General features: G+C 36.0%; 2 protein-coding genes across 2 annotated transcripts in view; one reads left to right on the top strand and one right to left on the bottom strand.

The window, feature by feature from the left end:
• Positions 1–17,319, bottom strand: part of TNNI3K (TNNI3 interacting kinase) — a 298,830-nt gene extending 281,511 nt beyond the window's left edge. Inside the window, exons 1-3 of the mRNA XM_046645714.1 lie at positions 17,171–17,319; positions 15,663–15,830; positions 14,358–14,450 (exon numbers count right to left, since the gene is read on the bottom strand). Coding sequence (XP_046501670.1) covers positions 14,358–14,450; positions 15,663–15,830; positions 17,171–17,252 — 343 coding nt within the window. The 5' untranslated portion in view covers positions 17,253–17,319. The remainder of the gene's footprint in view (positions 1–14,357; positions 14,451–15,662; positions 15,831–17,170) is intronic.
• A 106-nt stretch (positions 17,320–17,425) lies between these two features.
• The window catches only part of LRRIQ3 (leucine rich repeats and IQ motif containing 3), a 203,328-nt gene continuing 199,312 nt past the window's right edge, over positions 17,426–21,441 (top strand). Inside the window, exon 1 of the mRNA XM_046645668.1 lies at positions 17,426–17,571. The gene's annotated coding sequence lies outside the window, so the exon portion shown is untranslated. The remainder of the gene's footprint in view (positions 17,572–21,441) is intronic.

Here is a 21,441-nt window from a genome sequence, read left to right as displayed (position 1 = left end):
TGAGGATACAAGATTGATTTTAAATGATAAATAAAATATAAAAATCATAGTCACAAAAAAACTGAAGAAATAAAACTAATAAAAGAGCATACACAAGCCATTTTGGGAAAAGTATGAACCCAGAAATATAAGTGGAATATGGAATAAGTTTTTGCCTTGAGGAATTTGCCAAAAACACACTTTTGGTCTTAGGTTCCAAGGAATCAGAGGGTGGCCCAGGGCCCCCACAGACTGGGGATTCTTCGAGTGAATCTTTGACAAATTAAGCTGGAATTCCCCCAAAAATATGACTTCAGATTAAGGATCAACTAGAAGCAAATCTGTCATCCCCTACTCTGGACCAAAGGAATTGTGGAATAGGCTGCTTTGGCATTGAGCAAAGCAGGAGAAATTAAAAAGAAAGTAAAATAAGGTCTCTGAGAAATTATGGCCATAGATATGCTCACTTTGGATTTGCCCCCGGATACACAGAGCCTGCTAGGCTAGACAACTTCAGTTGAACTTAGTCTAAGGTTATTCTCAATCAGTAATGCGTCTCAACTCTCACCACAGAAGCAAATGCAAAGTCCCTGGAGGAGGGTCCATTCATCTTAGGCCATGGGGAATCTCTATAGATACCAAGGACAATGACCAGCAAAAAATCAAAGATAACCACAAGTGCAAAAAAGTACGGCAACACGAGCTGAAAAACAAGCCTCAGAAGGAGATCCCCGCTGACTTCAGCTAGTGGAATGATCAAATACAGCTTACAAAACAGCTGTACTTGCTTACCATATTTAAAAGAAAAAAGACTCAGTTTTCTCACCCAGAAAATAGGGCTAATAATAGGGAAAACTGAGTCCCAGCATGGTTAATTGGCTTGCTTGAAGTCATACAGTTAGTGAAAGCTCCCACCACACAGTATTTTCTTTTGCGGTAGATTATTAAACAACAAAAAAGGAGAGCTAGGACTCTAGAGTCACATCACCCTGTTCCCTCTGTTGCATCACTTCTCTCTCCTTTCCTTCCTGCTTATTATCTTTGCAGATATTCTGGGCACCAAATATTTATTCATTTAAACATTTATAACAAATATGTAATGTCAATCCACTGTAATCTGTAGAAACAGGCATTTATATCAATCTGAATATAAAAGAGCAGTCCTAAATTATATATGTTCCTTTAAGCTGGCACAGTGACTGAGGTAGAGAACAATGGCTGTGCAAATCAAAGGTGGATCTAGCTCCTCATACCAACATCTTGATTTTGGAAAACTTTATGCTACGGATCAAAGCTCTGAGACTGCCTCTGCACTGGTGCAGGGTTCTAGTAATCAGAAAATTTATTGAGAGTCACCTTTATTGGCCTGCTTTCTACACAGGAAAGAGTGTGGGAACCAAATATATAGCTGAATATCTCAGATATAAGAAAAAGAAATATTTCACATAATTCAACTTGCAGAAGCAAATGTACGGTTAAGCTTAGAACTTAAAAGCAGAACTAAAGAACCAGGACAAAAGTCAAAAAGCTTTCATTAAAAAACAAGAAACCAAAAAAAACCCCATGATAGTCTTAAGGCAGCATTCCAAGATGGTCTCATCCACATTTGTTACTTTGGCTGAGATGGCTGGACTAGCTCGGGTCTGGCTACATGGTCTCTCTAGGAAGAGACATGGTGGCTCAAGATTCTAATAAAGCAAAGGCTGCCAATTCTTAAAATCTAGCCTAGATTAGACTAGACTAGCATCACTTCTGCCACATTACGTGGAACAAAGCAATTCACAATGCCCGCCCAGATTCAAGCGGAGGAGAAACAAACTGCATCTCTTGATGGAAAGGAAGATAAATAAATAAATAAGATGCAAACAATGAAGTATATCAGAAAGAAGAGAAATGACAACGATAAATATATCTCTAGAGAATAGGAAACTCTAAAAAGGAAAAAGCAGATTTCAATGAAAAGAAAACTCAATGAATTAAAAAATAGGAAAAAATTAGAAATTTATCATTTCACCTTTTCCAAAGTATTTTCAAGAAATGATGATTAGATTACGTTTTCATCTTTTTTTAAATCACATCAGAGATTTCAACCTGAAAAGAAAAAACATATATACACCCTCAAAAAATATTTATCAACTTAATAAAAAATAGTTAATTTTATTGTGCTATATATTTGAATTTTTAGAGACCTAAGCAAGTTATTAAAAAACATCCTTGCAAAATTTAACTTTCTTCTTTACCAAATGCTAGCCCTTATTGCTGAAACCTCCTTATCTTAGATTCTTGATATTTCAAGCTACTGGGAAGTAACAATATTTATTTTGCTATTAGAAATTCTCAACTACGCACGGACTTAAAGCTCAACACAAAATACGGTTAGTACTGGACACCTGTCATTCCTTGATTCCTTTCTGAAACCAAATTATTAGAAGTCCTTGCTATGATGACGGTGTATTTTGTGCACTTCTTGGAATAAATAGCGTACAGGAATCATTTAAATGCATATTCAGAGGGAAGCCATCTGTCTCCATGTGAATTTATGAATATTTTAGCTTGCTCAGCTAGTCAAAAGTAAAATTTGGCACTTGAGATTATTATGCAGATTTGTGACATATATTATAAAAAAATTTGCTTCTATAAATCAATGATTGACACCTCTACTAAAGCATAGTTTCTTTCATCATGGATTGAGTCCACTTAAACTATGTACAATATTGGATGCTTACTTTGGAAGTCATCATAATTCAACTTGAATTAGAACATGCAATGTTTTATTAAAATAGAGAAAGAATCTTGACATTGGGTTGAACTTTATAGGCTAGTGTAGTGGACACTGTAATGTGGAACTCAAATCCTTCTTCAATGAAGGACTTATTACCTCAGCTACTGGGAATACTGTGAGTAGACAGCTTTCAGCTGTCAGCCCCATTTGCAGATTGCCTCAGCCAAAGAGAGCTGTCTTGCCCAAGATACTCCTTCCCAAGGTGCCCACATCCAGCGATGCCTGACGTGCAGCATAAACTGTGGCTACTTAGGTCCAACTCAGGACAGGACTACAGTACCATTCTAGCACCAGAACTCCTCCTGGGGTCAGTCAACGAAGACTGTCTTTGGGCCTGCACCACAGCTTGACTTCTCCACTCTGCTTCTGTCCCTTTCCTTGCACAATTATTAGTCCCAATGGCACTCTTTAGGAAATATACTGTGCTCTAAACACCTGTTTTTGCAAATCCTGTTTTCTAGGAAACTCAACCAGCAGCCATTATTTCTGATATTATTCTGAAAGTTATTTCTGATATTGTATAAACATTTTCTTCCTTGGAATATCCAGAACAATATAAAACCAATTTCATCATCCTACTGATTTAACCATTAATGAATTAAATGACATTTTGATGCATGCTCAAAATTTATAGGAGAATTATATTTTTAATATTTTTGAGAATTATACTTTGATAATTAGAAATATAGATTTGAGAATTAACAGCACATAGATGATATAAGAATGGATGATATCCCAAAGATTGAATGTGGATAGAGAAACCTAGACACCAAAGACCTGTGATCTTCCAGTGATACAAGGTAAGAATGATGATAAGTAATGAGTTAAGGAGACTTGAAAAGGGTGACAGATGAGTTAGGAAAAGAACCAGTAGTGTGGGGTTCCTTGAAGCCAAATGAAGAACGCATGTCAAAGAAGGAGTGATCAACTGAGACGAATGCTACTGAATGGGAATGAAGATGAGAACTAGAAAGAGTTCTGGATTTATCAAAATAGAGAGGACTGGGGAGGGTAGAAGAACAAGTTCAGTGAGTGAGGGTAGGGGAGTAAAGACTGACTGAACTAGGTTAAAGAGTGAATGGGAGATTTGGAGGACGGAAGTGCAGACAATTTATTCTAGGAATTTCAGTGTAAAGGAAGCAGAGAAATGAAGTAATAGGTGAAGGAAGTGGAGTTAGAAAAGAAGTTTTTTTTAATTATAAAAATAACAGCATATTTGTGTACTGATGAGAATGATCCAGTAGAGAGGGAAAACGATATAGAAGAGAGAAGATAGAATTGTTGGAATTGTGTCCTTGTTCGTAAAAATGTAAAGTTACAAAGAAATCACCACATTTCAATGCCCTTATTGCTAAATGATGGTGTTTTAGAAAACTCTAAATAAATGCTTATTTGAGGGGGCAACCTCAGGAATAACATAGTGTATTCCTAGGACCCATTTCAGAAGTTGTACCTTCTCTGGAGTCACTAGAATACTGCAACAAAGACAGAGGCAAGATTACAGAGCCTTACAGCACATTCTAACATCAGGAGAGAAGGCAGTAAGATGCTTTGAGCTCAGCTGATAAGAGTAAGCCATCTTAGTTTTTATGAATCAAAACTTTGTTCATATGATAATATTCACTGTGTCCTTTAAGGTCAGCCTCCTCCCATAATCACAGGAATTGTTACCCAATAATACACAGCAGATGCTATCACTTAGAAAAGGGTTGTAGTAATGATATATGGCCAGTCAGTCACTAACAACAGGAACACTTTTTGGTTGTACTACTTTCCCTTATGCCCAACTTTCAAAGTTAAATAAAGCATCTGTATAACAGGGGGAAATGTCTTTTTGTATCTGTAAAGCTGCCTAATGAAAGTGGATCTTGGTAATGAAAGGCCTTTAGATTCTGTTAAGTATCCTGATGTGTCTGGGTATAGAAAGATCAGCCTAGTGTTTGGAGTATGGTCTGGAGAGAGCAACATTGGGCAACCTATTAGAATGAGAAGGATTCAAGTTCCTAGAGATAATCTAGGGGACTTGTGTATATATATAATGAGGGGCAAGAGATTGGTTGGGGGAGAGAGAGTTGTCAAAGAGATAATTTTAAATTCAATAAAACAGACAGTGAAGAAATTCTTGGTGATGAGGATGTCAAAGGACTTCTAAGAACAAGACTAGGTATTATTCAATTTTATGTTTTCACTGGTCTGATATATATCCTTCTCATTCCTCCCACCAACTCCCTCCATAGCTGCAATTATTCAGAGGAGTTTGCTACACACACAACTTGTGTGAGAAGGACTTTTTTTTCTGGAAGGCTTGGGGTCAGGTGGTAAGTATGGGAAAGAGGAAAAGTCTGAGACTCTCAATAACTCATATAGCGAAAAAACAGGGAATTAACTCACAGAATTGTGAGAAAATCACATGCAAGCCCAAAGAGAACTAAATCACCAGAAATGGAAGCTTAAAACCAGAGAAGATTGTGAAAACATAGTCTCTCCAAGTATTCACAAATATTTGGGAGAAGCTTTGGACATCTACAGAGTTTCGAATGGAGGTTGGGATAATGTTGCCTATATCTAAAGGGGAAGCAAAATTCCAGCTGACATCTGATTACATATAAATCTGGAAAAGGTAAAAAATAACGAGTGGGGTGAAGAGATCGCAGAGCATCAACACGCAAAACTTCACAGAAAAAGAAGTGTTGAATGTTAGAAATTACAATGAACTGTCTTCCTAAGAGGCAGTCTTCAGGGGAGCAAAATGAGATACAAATACAGATCAAAGAGTTGAAGCAAGGTTGGCATGGCCACAGTATTCCTTTTCCTCTCAATGCCCAATACAACTCGATGCCAATCTTTTAAAATATCTTTCTTTTGCAGTCTCTCTGCAACTTTGTCTTCATACACAATTATAAAAATCAGATGACAATTTGTTACTACACACAAAAGGGTGTTATGTTGCATTAGCTTAGTTAAGAGTGAATGGTAGCTCGAATAAGGGTTCAGAGAAGTGGATGGATTTTGGTTATGTTTTTAATGTGCAGCCTGCACTTACCAAAGAATTGGATAAAAAGGACGAGGGATAAATATGTGAGAAGTCATGGATTACTTCTAGGTTTTCGCCTTGAGCAATTTGGTGGATAACTGGGGTATTTATCTAGATGAAAAAGATCATCAGGAGTGATAGAGGGAAGATAGGAACCCTCTAAATAGAGGATGCTTATTGGATTTCTTTTCAGTGAGGGAGAAATATGAAGGAGGCAGGTACGTATACAAATCTAGAATTCAGGATTGACTATATATAATGGCTAGTAAAGACAACTTTAAACAATTTTAAATGAAACATAAAATATGCTGTATGCTGATGAAATGATATGGCTAAAATAAGTTTTGTTTTTGTTGTTGCTTATTTCTTCATTTTTATGTTTTAGGAAATTATAGCATGTTTGTAGAGACATTGAAGATACAAGAAACATGGATAATTTAGCAAATGGCTCTTTCTCTACTGAACTCATGGCAAACATTTTTGTATTTAAACATCAGTAGTTGTAACAAAATAGAATTTCTCTAAAACTCTAGCTTTCTCCCTTCCTTCTCATAGGCTAGCTTCCATGACAGCTTTTGATTTGACTAGATAATGGTTAAGTAGAAACTCTATTAACTTTAACCAATTATAATGAGTGATGATCTTTCTTACTAAATTTCATTAAAAATTGATCACAGTGATATATAAGTAGTGAGTTTTATGTTAATTTATGACCTTGTCAGTGTGCCCATACATTTAAAATCTGCACTTGAACTACTTGTTATAATCATAATTATTTCTTTGTGTATTAAAAGTTTTCTAGTTCTAGATTTTATTAAAAATGTTTGAAACTTCTCTGAAGAACAGCATATTGGTAGATATAATTTACTTTCTCAAACCCCAAGGCTAAAAATAATAAGAAACCAATCATGTAGAAATTCATTTGAGTAGAGCAACATTTCTCAACCTGCAAATGAAATGAACACTTACTTGATTTCCAGAGTTGCGTTTTAAAAGATTTTTGCCTCAAGATGTAAATGCTTTAATTCTTTTCCGAGCAATGTGATACTCTCCTACAATGAAGTGGTAAATGAAAACTAACTTGAACCATCCGAATGTTCTGCAGAGAGAAAGAGTGGATACCAGTGAAGAAAAGAAATTTTAAAAAACCATTCACATTACTTAACCACAAAGTGTTGGTTGTAGCAAGCATTTTAAGAGCCTGTAAGGAGGCTTGAGATTCAACAAGTAGATGGGTAACACCCATAAAACAGTGCCCAAAGAATATAGACTTTGGAGTTTAGATTGTTTCAGCGATGAATTGAAGCACAATTGAAGGAATATAATTCTGGCACAGAGAACTAGGAAATGACAGTAGCAGATGGATTACACCAGTCTGCAGCAATCAGAGATGAATTGCTCTGTTTGAATGTTGAATTTCATACTTTGGAAGGCTACTAGATTTCTGTAGCCAGAGGCTTCAAAAGATAGACTATTTGTCCAACCGCCCAGAAGGAAACACTAAGTCTGTTAGTTTCAACCATTTACTTGCATGGGCAATAATGCCCTTGGGAGAAACATCTTTAGACAAATGTCAATAATCAAGCTGCTTTACAGGTGAATGATAACAGCAACTAATTCACAAGCATCTTCCTCCTTCACCTCCTGTTCTTGCAAACATCAGTGCAGTAGGGAATCAGCGACTTTAATTATCCCTTTATTCCAATTTTTAACTTGACCCAAAATTGTGGGGTACTAGACTACAGCCAAACTGGCACGTTTGAATGACGTGGCAAGTTTGGTTTGTTGTGGCTCATGTAGATAGCTCTACCAGGTACAGAAACTGGCACTTTCCTACCAGAGACTGGTGTCATTTTCCCTCCAAAAAAACAAAAAACAAGGGCCTTCCTGGTAACATGGCACTTGAGTTCGCACTCTGCTTTGGCAGCCTAGGGTTCTCCTGTTCGGATCCCGGGTGTGGACCTACACACCGCTTATCAAGCCATGCTGTGGCAGGCGTCCCACATATAAAGTGGAGGAAGAGGGGCACAGAGGAGGATTGGCAGTGGATGTTAGCCCAGGGCTAATCTTCCTCACAAAAAAAAAAAAAAAAAACTAAGAAATTTCTGTGAATATAGACAAACAGGAGCATGAAGACCACTAGTACATTATACTGAGTTCAGCACACTGGTATTGGAGGGAAGGAGAATGTGCAGTAACCTCTGACAAAGTTCAAGACAAGGAATATTGAAAGTACAATTTCATTAAGTATAAACAGTTAAAGTTGTGTTCCTCACTCAATAGAAATTGGCTTTGTCTAAACAAAATTTTAGAGGCACAAAAGATTTAAGTTAAACTAAGCAGCTAATGGCTATTCAATTATTTCTTTTGCACTAAGTGAATTAAAGACAGTACCCTTCAAGTAAATTTAAAAAAGGTCTTTTTTTCTTTAATAAGAATAATTTAGTTCTGAAGACTTGTGTTTTATTTAGCTAAACAAGAACAAAGAGAGCATCTGAAAATCCTCTGGACAGTTTTGAGCAAATTAATAATGTTCTTTTTTCAGCTTTCTCTTTCCTTCTTAATTCTGCTAGACTACATCCTGGTACCTAAATCCTGGGCCTCCAAGTTACTTGAGTCCAGAGGACAACATGGTGTATGTGAATGGTATCCTTGAATTTGTGTAATACACCAGTTACCAGCTGTATGTGACAGCCATATGTACATTTTGCAGAAGGCAAAGTTTTGATTTTGGCTTTATGCTGAATTTGATAATCTTTATACAACATGGGAAGTATTGCTTAGCCTCAGAAAATTAATGGATCACCACAGGTTGTGGGAATTAATTTTGGATTCATACCATCAAGTTTTTGTGACTTTCAGCATATTACCTGAATTTTTGAAGTTTTATTTCAACTAAGTATATATTGATACAGTCTTTATTTCTGTTTTACTTAGTTTGGAGACTAAATGTCTAAGGTGGAAGATTAACACCAAATATTGGATTTTTTTCCATGCTCTGCTTGGTCATTGTTCACTCATCAATAAGTTTGTGGAATATACTTAGTTGCAAATAATAGGAGTCTTTTACAAACTTTGAGAGTATATGATTTAAGGGCTAGGATTTTATAAAGTAAAAATGATATATCAAGAGAAATGGTTCAGTTTCTTACTTGTCCCTGCATGTGATTATCACTTTGGTTGAGTCAGGTACATTGTTGGTGGGACATGTGTGCTACTACGCGCCAAGCAACGCATCTTAAGGCAAGAGATACTCAAGTTCTTCAGAACACGTAACATTTCAGTGACTAGAATCTACACACTGTAAAGAGTATGATTAAAACGGTGACCGCCAACTTGTCAGAGACTTCCTACTGACTGAATAGAAGCCACCGCTCTATTAGAGTTTTGCGATTAAACTGAGGCAAAAATTAAAAGGAATTTTGTCAAATATGAAAGCATCAGCATCAAACCTTGCAGAACAGGTATCTAATGCCCACAGCTTGGAGCAAAATCTAGACAGTACTGTGGTGGTGTCATTCTTAGGACATGCAGATACCAATATCTTTGATAGCACATAAGATGGTACTGGGTGGAAATATAACTTTTAAGTTGAAAAATGCTTCAGAAGAGTTTGATTCTGAATGTGAAGTTTTAGAAAAGTACTGACTATACCTCAATATTTCACTTTTTTGTTTCTTTATATGTATATACAAGAGGCTTAAACGATAAAAATCTATATTTAAGTTCATTTAAAAGAAATCATCAATAAATAAAAACTTCAAGTAACAAAGAAGGCATTGCATCATATTTTATTGGTAGTGTTTTCTCTTTTTTAGTGGAACATAAAATAATGGTGATTCTTAATAATTGATGGCACTTTAGATTATGTGAAATACAGTATTAAACATTTAATGAACGACAAATACATAACATCTTCTGAAAGGTCTGCAAGTAAATCAGTAAATGCTAAGCAATAGCTACCATACACCTTCATTTTCTCTTTCGGAAGAACCTTGAAACAAGAAACACACACACACAAATATCATAGAGGGTTGAGGACAAGTTACTTCTGGTTTACCAAACAATTACTTTCATATTGACATGTTAATATATAAACAAAAGTGGCAAAGACTAGTTCTTATTTCAATGTATTCATGTTGAAACACAAAACTCTGACACATCTTTTCTCTAATTATTATTAGACTTTGATATGAAGAAATTTCACATGCTTATAGAAAAATAGGAACACACAACTTAGGATTCCAGCCAATATTTATTTTATCGAAGCTGTTTAGCACCTGTGTATTTTCTTAGTCTTTCTACTCTTTGGCTCCTTCCTGCTGTCTACTTTTTGGCCATTTATTGCTTCTCAGCATCACCAGTGCATGGACAGGAAATAAGAAATGGAAAGTAAAATCAGTCCATTTGGTAATTTAACAGTTCTGTTAAAGGGATTAATAAGAAAGGATGAGAGTAATGTCCAAAATGAACTTATATGATTATCAGTGAATCCAATTATACATAACATATTCCCCACACAGATATTTGAGAGGGGTGTGTGTGTGTTTGTTTTCCTATGGATGCAATTTTAGGGAAAAGCTTTAAGATATACAAACACATGTTCAAGTTTATAAGGATAAAATAACACATATCCCCTTGGTGTTTCATGCTGATAAGATCAATAAATAAGATAAATTTTAATCATCAATTTCAGAGCTGTCTGTATCTAGCTATTTATCAGTTAAGGTAATCACAATATTTTAAGCATTGATCTAATCTGAATCGGTCAGCTATAGATCTGTCTCCAAAAAGTATCTCTATAGTATTCCTACAGTGCTCTGAAGATCCTATAGTTGCCATTTTTATTAGTTGATCAGAATAGGACTATGATGTTTGAGAAGGAACTGCCAGTAACTTAGAACTTTATTGGAACCAAAGCCCAAAAGAAGATAGGAAAACTCTAAAGGTATGTTTAGAAAATTACCTTTAAAACTACTATAGTATTGTGTGAACAAAACAATGCTCCACAAGTCCATCTTTATTAATAATTAAAAGTGATAAACATAAAAAACCCCTTTTCTGAACTTAGACTTATTTCATAAAAAAATAGCTTATCTGTATTTTTGTGTGATGTTATGCTACAGCAATTATGTTAATTTTCATTAATTCATTTCAATGAAACAAACATCTACAGAAAACCCCTATATTTGCAGTCTTGCTCCATCATGAAAGGCAAAGTATACAATATTTAAGATGTCTCTAAATCAGACTATTTTCTATTCAAAGTAATTTCTAGAAAAATTTGCTCCCTATAAGTTATCATGTCTTCTACATCTTTGTAAACAAGCATTTCTTCAATGGACAACAATTTGTAGTTATTCAGGCTGAATGTTGACTTGTTCTGCACAGCATTTAACATCTTCAGGGATGTTGTAAATGAATCACTCAAAGATGAACAAACTGGGAAAACACGAGCGTTCCACAAACTCAAACATGTCTTATTTCCAGAGAACAGCTCCTCTGTAATTTTCAGATTCCAAATATCTAAGCACGACAGGAAACAGACTCCAAAGAATTGAAGTAACTTTATATCTGACAATGTTTTAACATTCTTTTTCAAGTTGTCTTGCACTCCAAATGCCATAGTGGAATACTTTAAGTGTCCATTCATCTTCAAGCTTAAGGAACACACAAAAGAATATGCAGGCAGGACAGCTGTTGTTACGATATGAGAACCACTAATGATGCAGTTTTCCCCTACTGAAACATCCGGCCCCAATCTGGAGTACTCCACAACTGAGCCAGGGGCCACAGAACATCTTGAATCCAGTATACTCTGAATGATACAGGACGTGTTGCCAGAGCATTCTGGTACTGCTGGAAAGATGCTAAAGGCTAAGGACTGTAAGCCAAGCTCTGACTTCAAACTGCTATCTGAAGTAAAATGAAACAAATATTCTTCAGTTGTTCCAATGTGATAAAATTTGGAGTTATTAAGAACAACAACATTTAGTGATGTTCCCTTAAGAAGATGAAATATTCTCTGCCTCACGTCTACCAACTCGGACTCTTCTTTAGTGACATTTGATGTGTTTCTGGTATACTCCACAGTTGCTCCAGGTCCCAAAGCCTGCAGAAAGTCTCCATAGGCATCTATTTCACAGCTCAGTGTGCCTATCTTTTCATAAAAAGCAAGTAACTTTTTCGCTGATTTTTGATCCATATAAAATAGGCTGTCTGTGTAGACATACTCAGGGTCTACTTTAAGAGAGGGAATATCGTCCCTCACAAAAGCCTGTTGAGAAAAATTTCCATGTCTACACACAGCACCAAATTGATGCATCTTTTCTATGCTGGGCTTATGAAGGAAACAATGGCAACATCTGTATTCAAGGTCTCCATATTCTAAATAATTACAAGGTTCTAAAACAAAAACTCCATGTGTAGTACCTATAGTCAAACTAGAAGGATGAGCTAAAGCGGTAAAGCCAGGTTTGTCAAACCTAATAAACTCAGATTCTCCAACACTATAAAGTTCAATATCATCTGCACAGGTAACCAGAATCCCAGGATTCATATGTGAAGGGAAATCAATGTACATGGCGAGCTTTAATTCTAACATCTGATAAATGGGGTTACCAAAAGGTAAGGCAGTGAAAATTTTCCCCAGAGCACTTGCATTTGGAAGGCGTTGACTGTAGCCACCTATGAAATTAAACAAAATAACTGTTTTGAAATGCTTATAAGATTGTTTACAAGATTTAAAAACCCAGGGGCATCAGTTATAACTCAAAATGTCTCTAAAGCTATTTAATATATACAATGCATTACTATAACTCAGGAAAAAATAATAAATTCCAGAGTACAAATTCAAAGAGCAATTCTCCTGTAGCCATTTCATATAACGCAGTTTTAAAGATTCTCGCTTAGAAAAGAATTCTAACATACCTTAGAGCCTGTGAATTGTTTTGAATCAACTGCATAACTAGTAAAAAGGACCATGGGCTAAACATGATCTCATATCTACATTTTACACAATAAATGTCAACCATGTTATTGGATGCAGTTTTCCTCTACTAAGAATCCACTTCCCAGGGGAAAGAAAATTCATAAATAACTAACATACCAATTCCAAAATTATCTATTAAACAGTAATTTCCAGATGTAGTGTCTTTCCTCAAATTATTACACACACTTAAAGGAAGTAAAGATATTTTATTTAAAAGTATTTTAAAATTTATACTTTTTTAAAATTTAAACAGGCTTTTTCTAGGATGAGCCTTATGACTTAATTCCTTGAAAAGTGTGTTCTCTTAAATACATTAAATAGCTTACATCATTTTTATGTAACTAATTATAGAGAGAGGCAGCATAGAAAGAGTCAGACAAAAATGGGTTCAAACTCTGGTTCACCACTTTTTAGTTGTTTATCTTTGGATTTACTCCAAATCAACAAATGTGGAATAATACTTTGCTTTATCATGTTTTATGAGATCAACTATATATGTAAAGCACTAGGCACATAGTATATTGTTCTACAGATGAAAGCTAATAGTTATTTTCTACTTCTTCCTTTTCCAAAGACTAGCCAATAGTAAAGGTTAGCATTATGAGAACTACCTATTTCTAACTACATTTTTTTCTGGTGTCTAATTTAAATTTACTGAATTGGTAATACTATGACTACTTGTTCTGGAATAAAACTATAAATTAGAATTTTTTACTCTTTTAGTTAGTCTTAAAATCAGAACCTGGATGCTTTACTTGATATCATCTTTACAAAGAATCATTGTTCTGTATGTGAATCATAAGAAATGGAAGGTGCTTTGGAAGCCACGTAGATGAGTGGTTCTAAAATAACCTGTCCTGGGCTGGTACCAGTCCATGACAATGTTTTCACCAGCCCCCAGTACACAAAGAAAAATAACACAGGTTTTTATACAACCGAAATTTTCATTCACCTAAATTTATCCAATTTAAAAAACTATCCTTCATTCTGAGATTCTTTCTTACTTTTCTGCTTTAAAATGTCCTCTTTTCTTTGGGTGATTTTTCCTCTTACACATTTTCTTGTCAACTCTATGTTTTGTCACCACCTTTTTTCTGTTTTTAAACTCTTTTAAGGATTACAGACTTTGGCCACCAATAATCAGATAAAAATGCATGATAGAAGGTTTTTGCAAAAGTCTGGTAATTATAGCACTAATCCAGCCTCTCCTCTACAGTAAGACTCCCTTCTAAAGCACTACCAAGAAATGTTCATATTTTGATGAGCTCTGTCTTAGCAAAATAATTTTCTATATACATACTAAAAACAATATCCATGAAAAGTTGATGATGTATGTGATCTACAACTTTAAGGATAAATTTTGTGAAAAACATTATGCTGCTTACAACTAAAATTATCAAGAAAAGCATGAAATATTTGTTTTCAAAGCAGAATAAGTTCAAAGACCAATAAATAAATAAATAAATAAATAAAAGACAGGGGAAAGTATTTGCAAGGGAGAAAAAAGTTCCTAAGATATTAAAGGTAAAATACTGAAAAAAAAAATGTAAATTAGTAAAGTATAACTTTACCAGAGTGAATTAACAGGATGGTAAAAGAATTCCATTTATCTCCATACAGCTTTTCCAAACATCGAAGGGCACAAAGTGTCGATCCTCCATTTCCTTAAAAATGAAGATAAAAAACAAAATTTATTTCATAGAAATCTATTAAAACTTTGTAATTACGGTAAATTCAGGTCACAACTTTGAGGATATGGCTTTTGGTTACAATTAACTAGGCAGAGAGCAAAGGCATGGCAAAAGAATTAAACTAAATACACATTTCAGAGCAATTAAATAAATAAATAAAAACTAGTAATGAAACCCAGAAATCAGCCCTTGGTAATAAATGATCGGCTAATCATCTTCTGAAACAGTACTAAAAAAAACAGAAGAAATGATAAATTAGGCAATCTGCAACACTAGAAGACTATCAAAATGCACATTCACTTGAGTTAGAAATTGCAAAAGCAATATTTAAAATATTTAAATATTAAATATTTAAATATTTAAAAATATTTCTCCCATGACATAAATACGCAAATTAGATTTCCTTTCTAATAAGTTTTCAAAACCTAGTTTCCTAAAAAACTTCTTCAATGTAACTACCACTTACCAGTTACTGTGGGCAAGTTATTTAACTTTCTGTGTCTCAAATTCTCTTCTATATATTAAGAATAATTAACATATTGACTACATAGTTGTAAGGATTAAAACAACATTAGCTAATTATAACAATGCCAGTGTCATATACATATATATACACCCTATCTCTGGGATCAAGGGGTTTCAGGTTTAAGCATCACATGGAAAATGGCCTCCAGAAAAGGAACATGTATTTTTATTTGTAATGGAAGGTCAAAAGGCAAAGTTGCCCTAAACTAAAATTTTAAAGTAAATATCTATGATACTTAAGCCATTAGACTGTGGTCTTTCGAATTCTGCATTGTGGTCCCAAGAGGCCAAGTATATATTTTGTCTTGATTTGTATTCTTCATGTAAATTTCTCAAGAAACTGTGGTGTGAGAAGGGATCTTAGGAGCCCTACTGATAAGGTCCAAAGGAATACTCACCATCTGAGTAAATTTTATTAAAACTAATAAAATTCTCTTATAAATAACATAATATTCTTCATGGTAAGTCACAATGTGTAAGAACAGTTGCTATCCCTTTTATCTTTCTGAAAAAATAGTGAATTTATATTAAAATTTTAAAGTCTGTAATGATTACGGGTGGAAAGATGCACAGCTTATAAACTGTAAACCAAAGGAAAGCTTTTCTTCGATGATTATTCTGCCCAAAACCGATGGTATAAATCTAAACATAAATGCATACCAATTTTGGCTCCAGGAGGATCAACAAAAACATGATATTGAACTCCAAGAGGTAACTCCTTTTTTTTCAGCTTTTCTGACAGCTGTTGCTTATAGGCAAGTTCCTGTTTTTCATCAGCTGCTGTTATTGCAACAATGTCCCAGAATTCTCCAGCTGCCACAGGTTTGCCTATGTGGGAAAAGCAAAGAAATGATAAGTATCATTATAATTCTCTAGCTGTTACAGGTTTACCTATTTGGAAAGAAGAAAAAAAAGAGGCAATATTACCACCTTCTTAAATGTATCTTCTGTTTTTGAAAATTAGAGAATGAATAGTGGCCAGCTGTATGATTCAAAAGTTCTAATGAGGATTGTTCACAAATTCTATTTTTTTTTTTTAAGATTTCTTGCTTCTTTTATGGTCTACCATCCCATTTATTTATACATTCTGAAAGATATCATGTTCCTTCATTAAGAGAAGTACTTTCGACTGGCTAGAGATTATTACTTCAATTCTTAAATAAGGAGACCAAGGAATAAATGAACCTTCAGCTTTGAAAATCAATTTTCATATATCAGGACCACTTAGTGTTTCTCGGCTAAGAAAGACTCAAATCAAGGATCCATTCCTACAATGTTGCTGTTTATAAATGTGGGTATTTTATTTTTTATTACGTTAAGATGAGCCCTGCAAGTTTAGAGAGTATTGGAGTACGGTATAAAATTCTGGATAACAGAAAAGTTCCCAACTCCCTGATGAAGTCATAAAAAGACAAGCTGAACTTTCGGCAGACAGTTGGAAGCTCTTCTTTACTGATACACAAGATGCGTAAGGGTTTTTATTGGTTAACAAACAGGACTTGTCATCTGGAATTTAAGTCCTAAACATTTCTCTGTCATTCATGTATTATTTTCTGTACTCTTAAAGCAGTAACTTCATAAAAAATCTAACATTTTATTAGACAATTGTATAGAGAATGACAAGCGGCATGGCCTTTTTTTAAAAAAAAACCATTTTGATAAAAACTTCCCCCTTTTAATTTGTAATCCCTGACTCTTCCATGGTTTGTTTTGTTTTTTACTCAGTAAGCGTTCACATTATGGAACAAACCAGTGAAGCAGGCTGGGGGTGGAAGAGGGCTAAAATCAGATTTGTAAGGTGAAAACACTATGCTTTAGATCTTTTAGACTTATTTAAAACAGCTTTTGTTAATAAGCTCGCCAAATGCATAACTGCGTTTATAGCTTCATTGGTCAAGTTAATTTTTTCTTCTTCCTTATTTTATTGTGAGATATATATATATATATATGTTACTAGGAATAAGGTTAAAGAAAAGTAACGAGCATAATGTAAAGAGAGGACAGTGAGAGAGAATAAAAAATTCAGGAGGAATTATTAGCTACGCCTGGGCCAGCGCCCCAGGTCCGCAGGTGAGACGCAGACAGGAAGCGAGAATCCAGCCAGTTTCCCAGCGCATAAGGCGCCCTCCTGGCCAGCGGCCGGAGAGCTGGGGCTCCTCGTTCTGTACCTCTCAGCTCTGAAAACCTCTGCAGCCTTCGCTGCGTGGCCTCTCGCAGAGCTATGCCAGGAGCGACACTTGCAGCAGCCATAACTCCACCTTTCCCGGGGCCTGCTGCGGCCTTCCAGGTATCCCGCCGCCCGGCACAGCACGCGTGCGCCCTGGAACGTAACCCGTCCCTCCTTCCGGGTTCGCCTCTGACCCGCCCCCTGCGTGCGTCACGCACGTAGCCACGCCCCCGAAGCTCTTGGGGCTGCCCAGGGAAAGCCTTGGTGGGGTGAGCCCAGAGTTTTGCCCCGTTTCTCTAGCAACGGTCTCCAGAGCAGATGGCTACCTAGCGATTTGTCAGACTGTGCCGGGACTGGGCCGCTTGTTCCCAACTCATAAGGCTTTGCAGCCCGGTTGACCCGGTGAGTGGTTCAGGGTGGGCGACGAAATTGCTAGAACTGACCCGCCGAGAAGACGGAACTACAACCTACCTTCAGCTTTCTCTCTCCGGAAGGCGATTTGTCCTTTCGCGCTCGTGGTTGGTTTCATCCGGGAGCGGTTCCCAAGGACCTCTTGACAATTAATCTCTCCCCGGGCGTCGTCTTTTGATGCCCTGTGCCCGACCCGGATCCAGATACACAGTCTGAACATTTAAAATCTCTGCCCTCTTCAAGAACCATGTGTTTGTGGCTTCTTTGCCCTTGCAGTTCCTAGAGAATGAGTCCCTCCACCCCTCTCGGTTTTGAGCTCACTTATAGTCTTTTTGAAGTTGTATAAAAGTCAGTCTGCAACCAGGCCCTTAACATTGTGTGATGTTTTAGTTGCTTCTCTGGCGTCCTTTTGTATATACAGATTAATCTAGAACTTTCAGTAACATTCCCGGGAATAAGTCAGCTTTATTAGATGAGTTTTTGGTAGGTATCTATAGGTATTTCTTTTGTAACGCACCAAGTTTATAGTGAGTTTTACAGATTAGTCTGTTAATCTTTATACATAAAAAAGCTATGAATCAGAATAGTGACTTTGTCAAAGTCTCACAATTGGGATGTAGTAGAGAAGATTTAAGCAAGATATTTCAACCCCAAACCCAGAAATCATTCTGGCACACCATACAGTTTGACTTATTTGGGAAGTCTGTCTTCATTGAGGTCTTCATCAGGAACATAGGCATTTAAGGCCCTACAAGCTCTTGCCATGAATTTAACTTGAAACGTTTTTCTTCTAAAGATTTGACATAGTTATCTTATTCTGTACTTACAGAGGAAACATTTGAGTAAAAAGAGAGATTGCTGTTTCATAGTTGTCACTTAAAAGTTTTTTTTTGTTCATAAAAACAAAACATTCTCATTAAGAACATTTAGAAAATACAGAAGAGTTAAGTGAGGTGAGGGTGAACGAAAGGGAGAGTAGCAAGAGAGAGGATCAGAGAGTTGACAAAGGCCCAAAGAAAGGATTTTGTTTTTATCGAGGGAAGCGCAGCCATTGCAGGGTTTTGATGTGACTTGCCCTATGTTTAAAAGGATCACTTAGAAATGTGAAGACAGACTGTAGTCGAGGCTGGGGCAGGGATAGAAGAAGCAGGGAGACTTGTTTGGAGGGTACTGCAGTAATGAGGTGAGAGCTGATGAAGGCTTGGCCAGGATGCTTACAGTGAGGATGATGTCAAGTTGATTAGATTCTGGATGTAGTTTTGAAGGCACAGTCGATATGATTTGCTAATGGAATGGCTGTGGAATGTGAGGGAAGGAGGAATCAAGGATGACTGCCTGAAGGATAGAGTGGTCATCAATTGAGATGGAAAAGGCTCTAGATGGGGAATGTTGGTGGGGTAGTAGGGAGAGTCCAGAATTTGGTTTTGGACATGTAGGATAAACATGTATATGTATAAAGTGTTGTAATGGAAATTTGTGTGTGATGTGGTGTGTGCATTATACATAGGAGTCTGGAGTTCATGAGCGAGGTCTGGGCTAGAGAGAGAATTTTGGGAGCTGTCAGCATACAGATGGAGTTAATTTTAAACTTTGGAACTAGGTGAGGTCTCAAGGGAAGAAAGGTCAATAGAGTCTATAAGCTGAGGCATTGTACATACTAATGAGGTAAAGTAAATAATGACAAAGTAATCAAATAAGAAAATTGTAGATGGTGATAAGAACTGTGAGGGGACTAAAACAGGGTGATGTGATAGACTCTATCACATAGAGCATTGAATATATCATTTCTTGGACCTGGGAAGTATGGCCATAGAGATAGATATTATTTTTTCCTGATATGATTACATTACTCACATAAAATGTGCTAGAAGTAAATATATCACATTGTCAGCTATAGTTTTTGTTCTTCCCTCTTTTCTGTTTTTTCTCAAATTTTCACTGTTACTAATTTTAAGTAAAAAATGAAAAAAATGTATACTATGTGAGTGGGAGTAAATTTCCTTGGCTTTTGATTGTAGGGGGTGAAAAAGCATTGGGATTTTCTTTACGTTTATGTTTAATATAATCAAACTGTGATATGGTCGTTTAAACAGTCGTAAGCTAAAGTAACCAGAATAAAACATGCCAATACAGCTAAGTGGTAAACCCATCAATTCTGTACAAGTAAAGCACAATGGAAATGATGTGTATAATTTTGGATTCCACGTTTTAAAAGGGACATCATACAAATTGAACTATAGTAAGTTGAAAAGTGATATTCTGTGGAGGCATATGGGCTTTTTTTCTAGGGCGGGAGAGTAGAAAGTACCTGAAGAAATGTCGTAAAGAAGAGTGAGGTAGATTTTTTTAATAGAACTTTCTTGCGGTATACTTTATCTACCATTAACTTCACCTGTCATAAGCAAACAATTTAATGATTTTTAGTAAATTTACTAAGTCATGCAGTCATCATCATAGTCCAGGCTTATAACATTTCCATCACCCCAGTAAGATGCCTTGTGCCTGTTTACAGTTAATGCCAATTAAGTTGTTTCTGTTACCATAGGCATAACTATGACGGTTGTGTGGAAGTTATAGAGAAGCACATTAAAATTTTTTTCCTTTAAATTCAATTTTTTCCCCTTCTTCCTAAGAAGAAGCTGAAGCCAAATAAAGAGGATCCTGGATTATGGACCATGGAGTTCGTGGTGTGTGGCTTGGCCAGCTCATGCTAGGGCTCTGATCTTTTCCATTCCTTGTGCTTCCTCTCTCTGTTTAACCACTGTTCCTCCTCCTACTCTTGCTGAAAAGCAGTGTAAAGCAAAAATCTTTCTACTGTTTCCTTTATTTCAATTTATTTACTCAGCTAGCCTGTTCTCAACTTATTTCTTCACTATTTTTTTCCCATTGTGTCCTGTTGAAGGAACCCTCACCCTGAACTTCTGTTTTCCTTTCTCCTTTAGTTATTTTTTTTAAAGACTTTGTTTTTTAGAGCAGTTTAAGGTTCACAGCAAAATTGAGAAGAAAGTACAGAGATTTCCAATATACCCCCATATATACCAACACATGCATAGCTTTCTCTGTTGTCAGAATTCCTCCACCAGAGAGGTACATTTGTTACAACTGATGAACCTAAATTGACATATCATAATCACCCAAAGTCCAGGTTTACCTTAGAGTTCACTCCTGGTGTTGTATAGTCTATGGGTTTGGACAAAGTATAATGACATGTATACATTGTTATAGTGGCCCTAAAAATTCTGCCTATTTATCTCCCCTCACCTCACACCCTGCAACCACTGATCTTTTTAGTATCTCCATAGTTTTGCTTTTGCCAGAATGTCATATAGCTGGAGTCATTCAGTATGTAGCCTTTTCAGATTGACTTCTTTCACTTGGTAATATGCATTTAAGGTTATACCATGTCTTTTCATGGCTTGCTAACTAATTTATTTTTAGTGCTGAGTAATATTCCATTGTCTAGTTGTATCACAGTGTATTCATTCACCTAGTGAAGGACATCTTGGTTTCTCCCAAGTTTTGGGGATTATGAATAAAGCTGCTATAAACATCCATGTGTTGGCTTTTGTGTGGAAATAAGTATTCAACACCTTTGGGTAAATACCAAGGAGGGCAATTACTGGATCTTATGGTAAAAGATGTTTAGTTTTATAAGAAATTTCCAAACTGTCTTCCAAAGTGACTGTACTATTTTGCATTCCTACCAGCAATGAATGAGAGTTCCTGTTGCTCCACATGCTCACCAGCAGTTGGTGTTGTCAGTGTTCAAGATTTTGGCCATTTGAATAGCTGTGTAATGTCATCTTCTTGTTTTAATTTGCATTTCCCTGATGACATATAATGAGGAGCAACTTTCATATG

The sequence above is a fragment of the Equus quagga genome, chromosome 18 (assembly GCF_021613505.1).
Source record: "Equus quagga isolate Etosha38 chromosome 18, UCLA_HA_Equagga_1.0, whole genome shotgun sequence".
In the NCBI taxonomy this organism is placed as follows: domain Eukaryota; kingdom Metazoa; phylum Chordata; class Mammalia; order Perissodactyla; family Equidae; genus Equus; species Equus quagga.
Note: the sequence above shows the minus strand (reverse complement) of the source record. Positions and strands in the feature narration are given on the sequence as shown.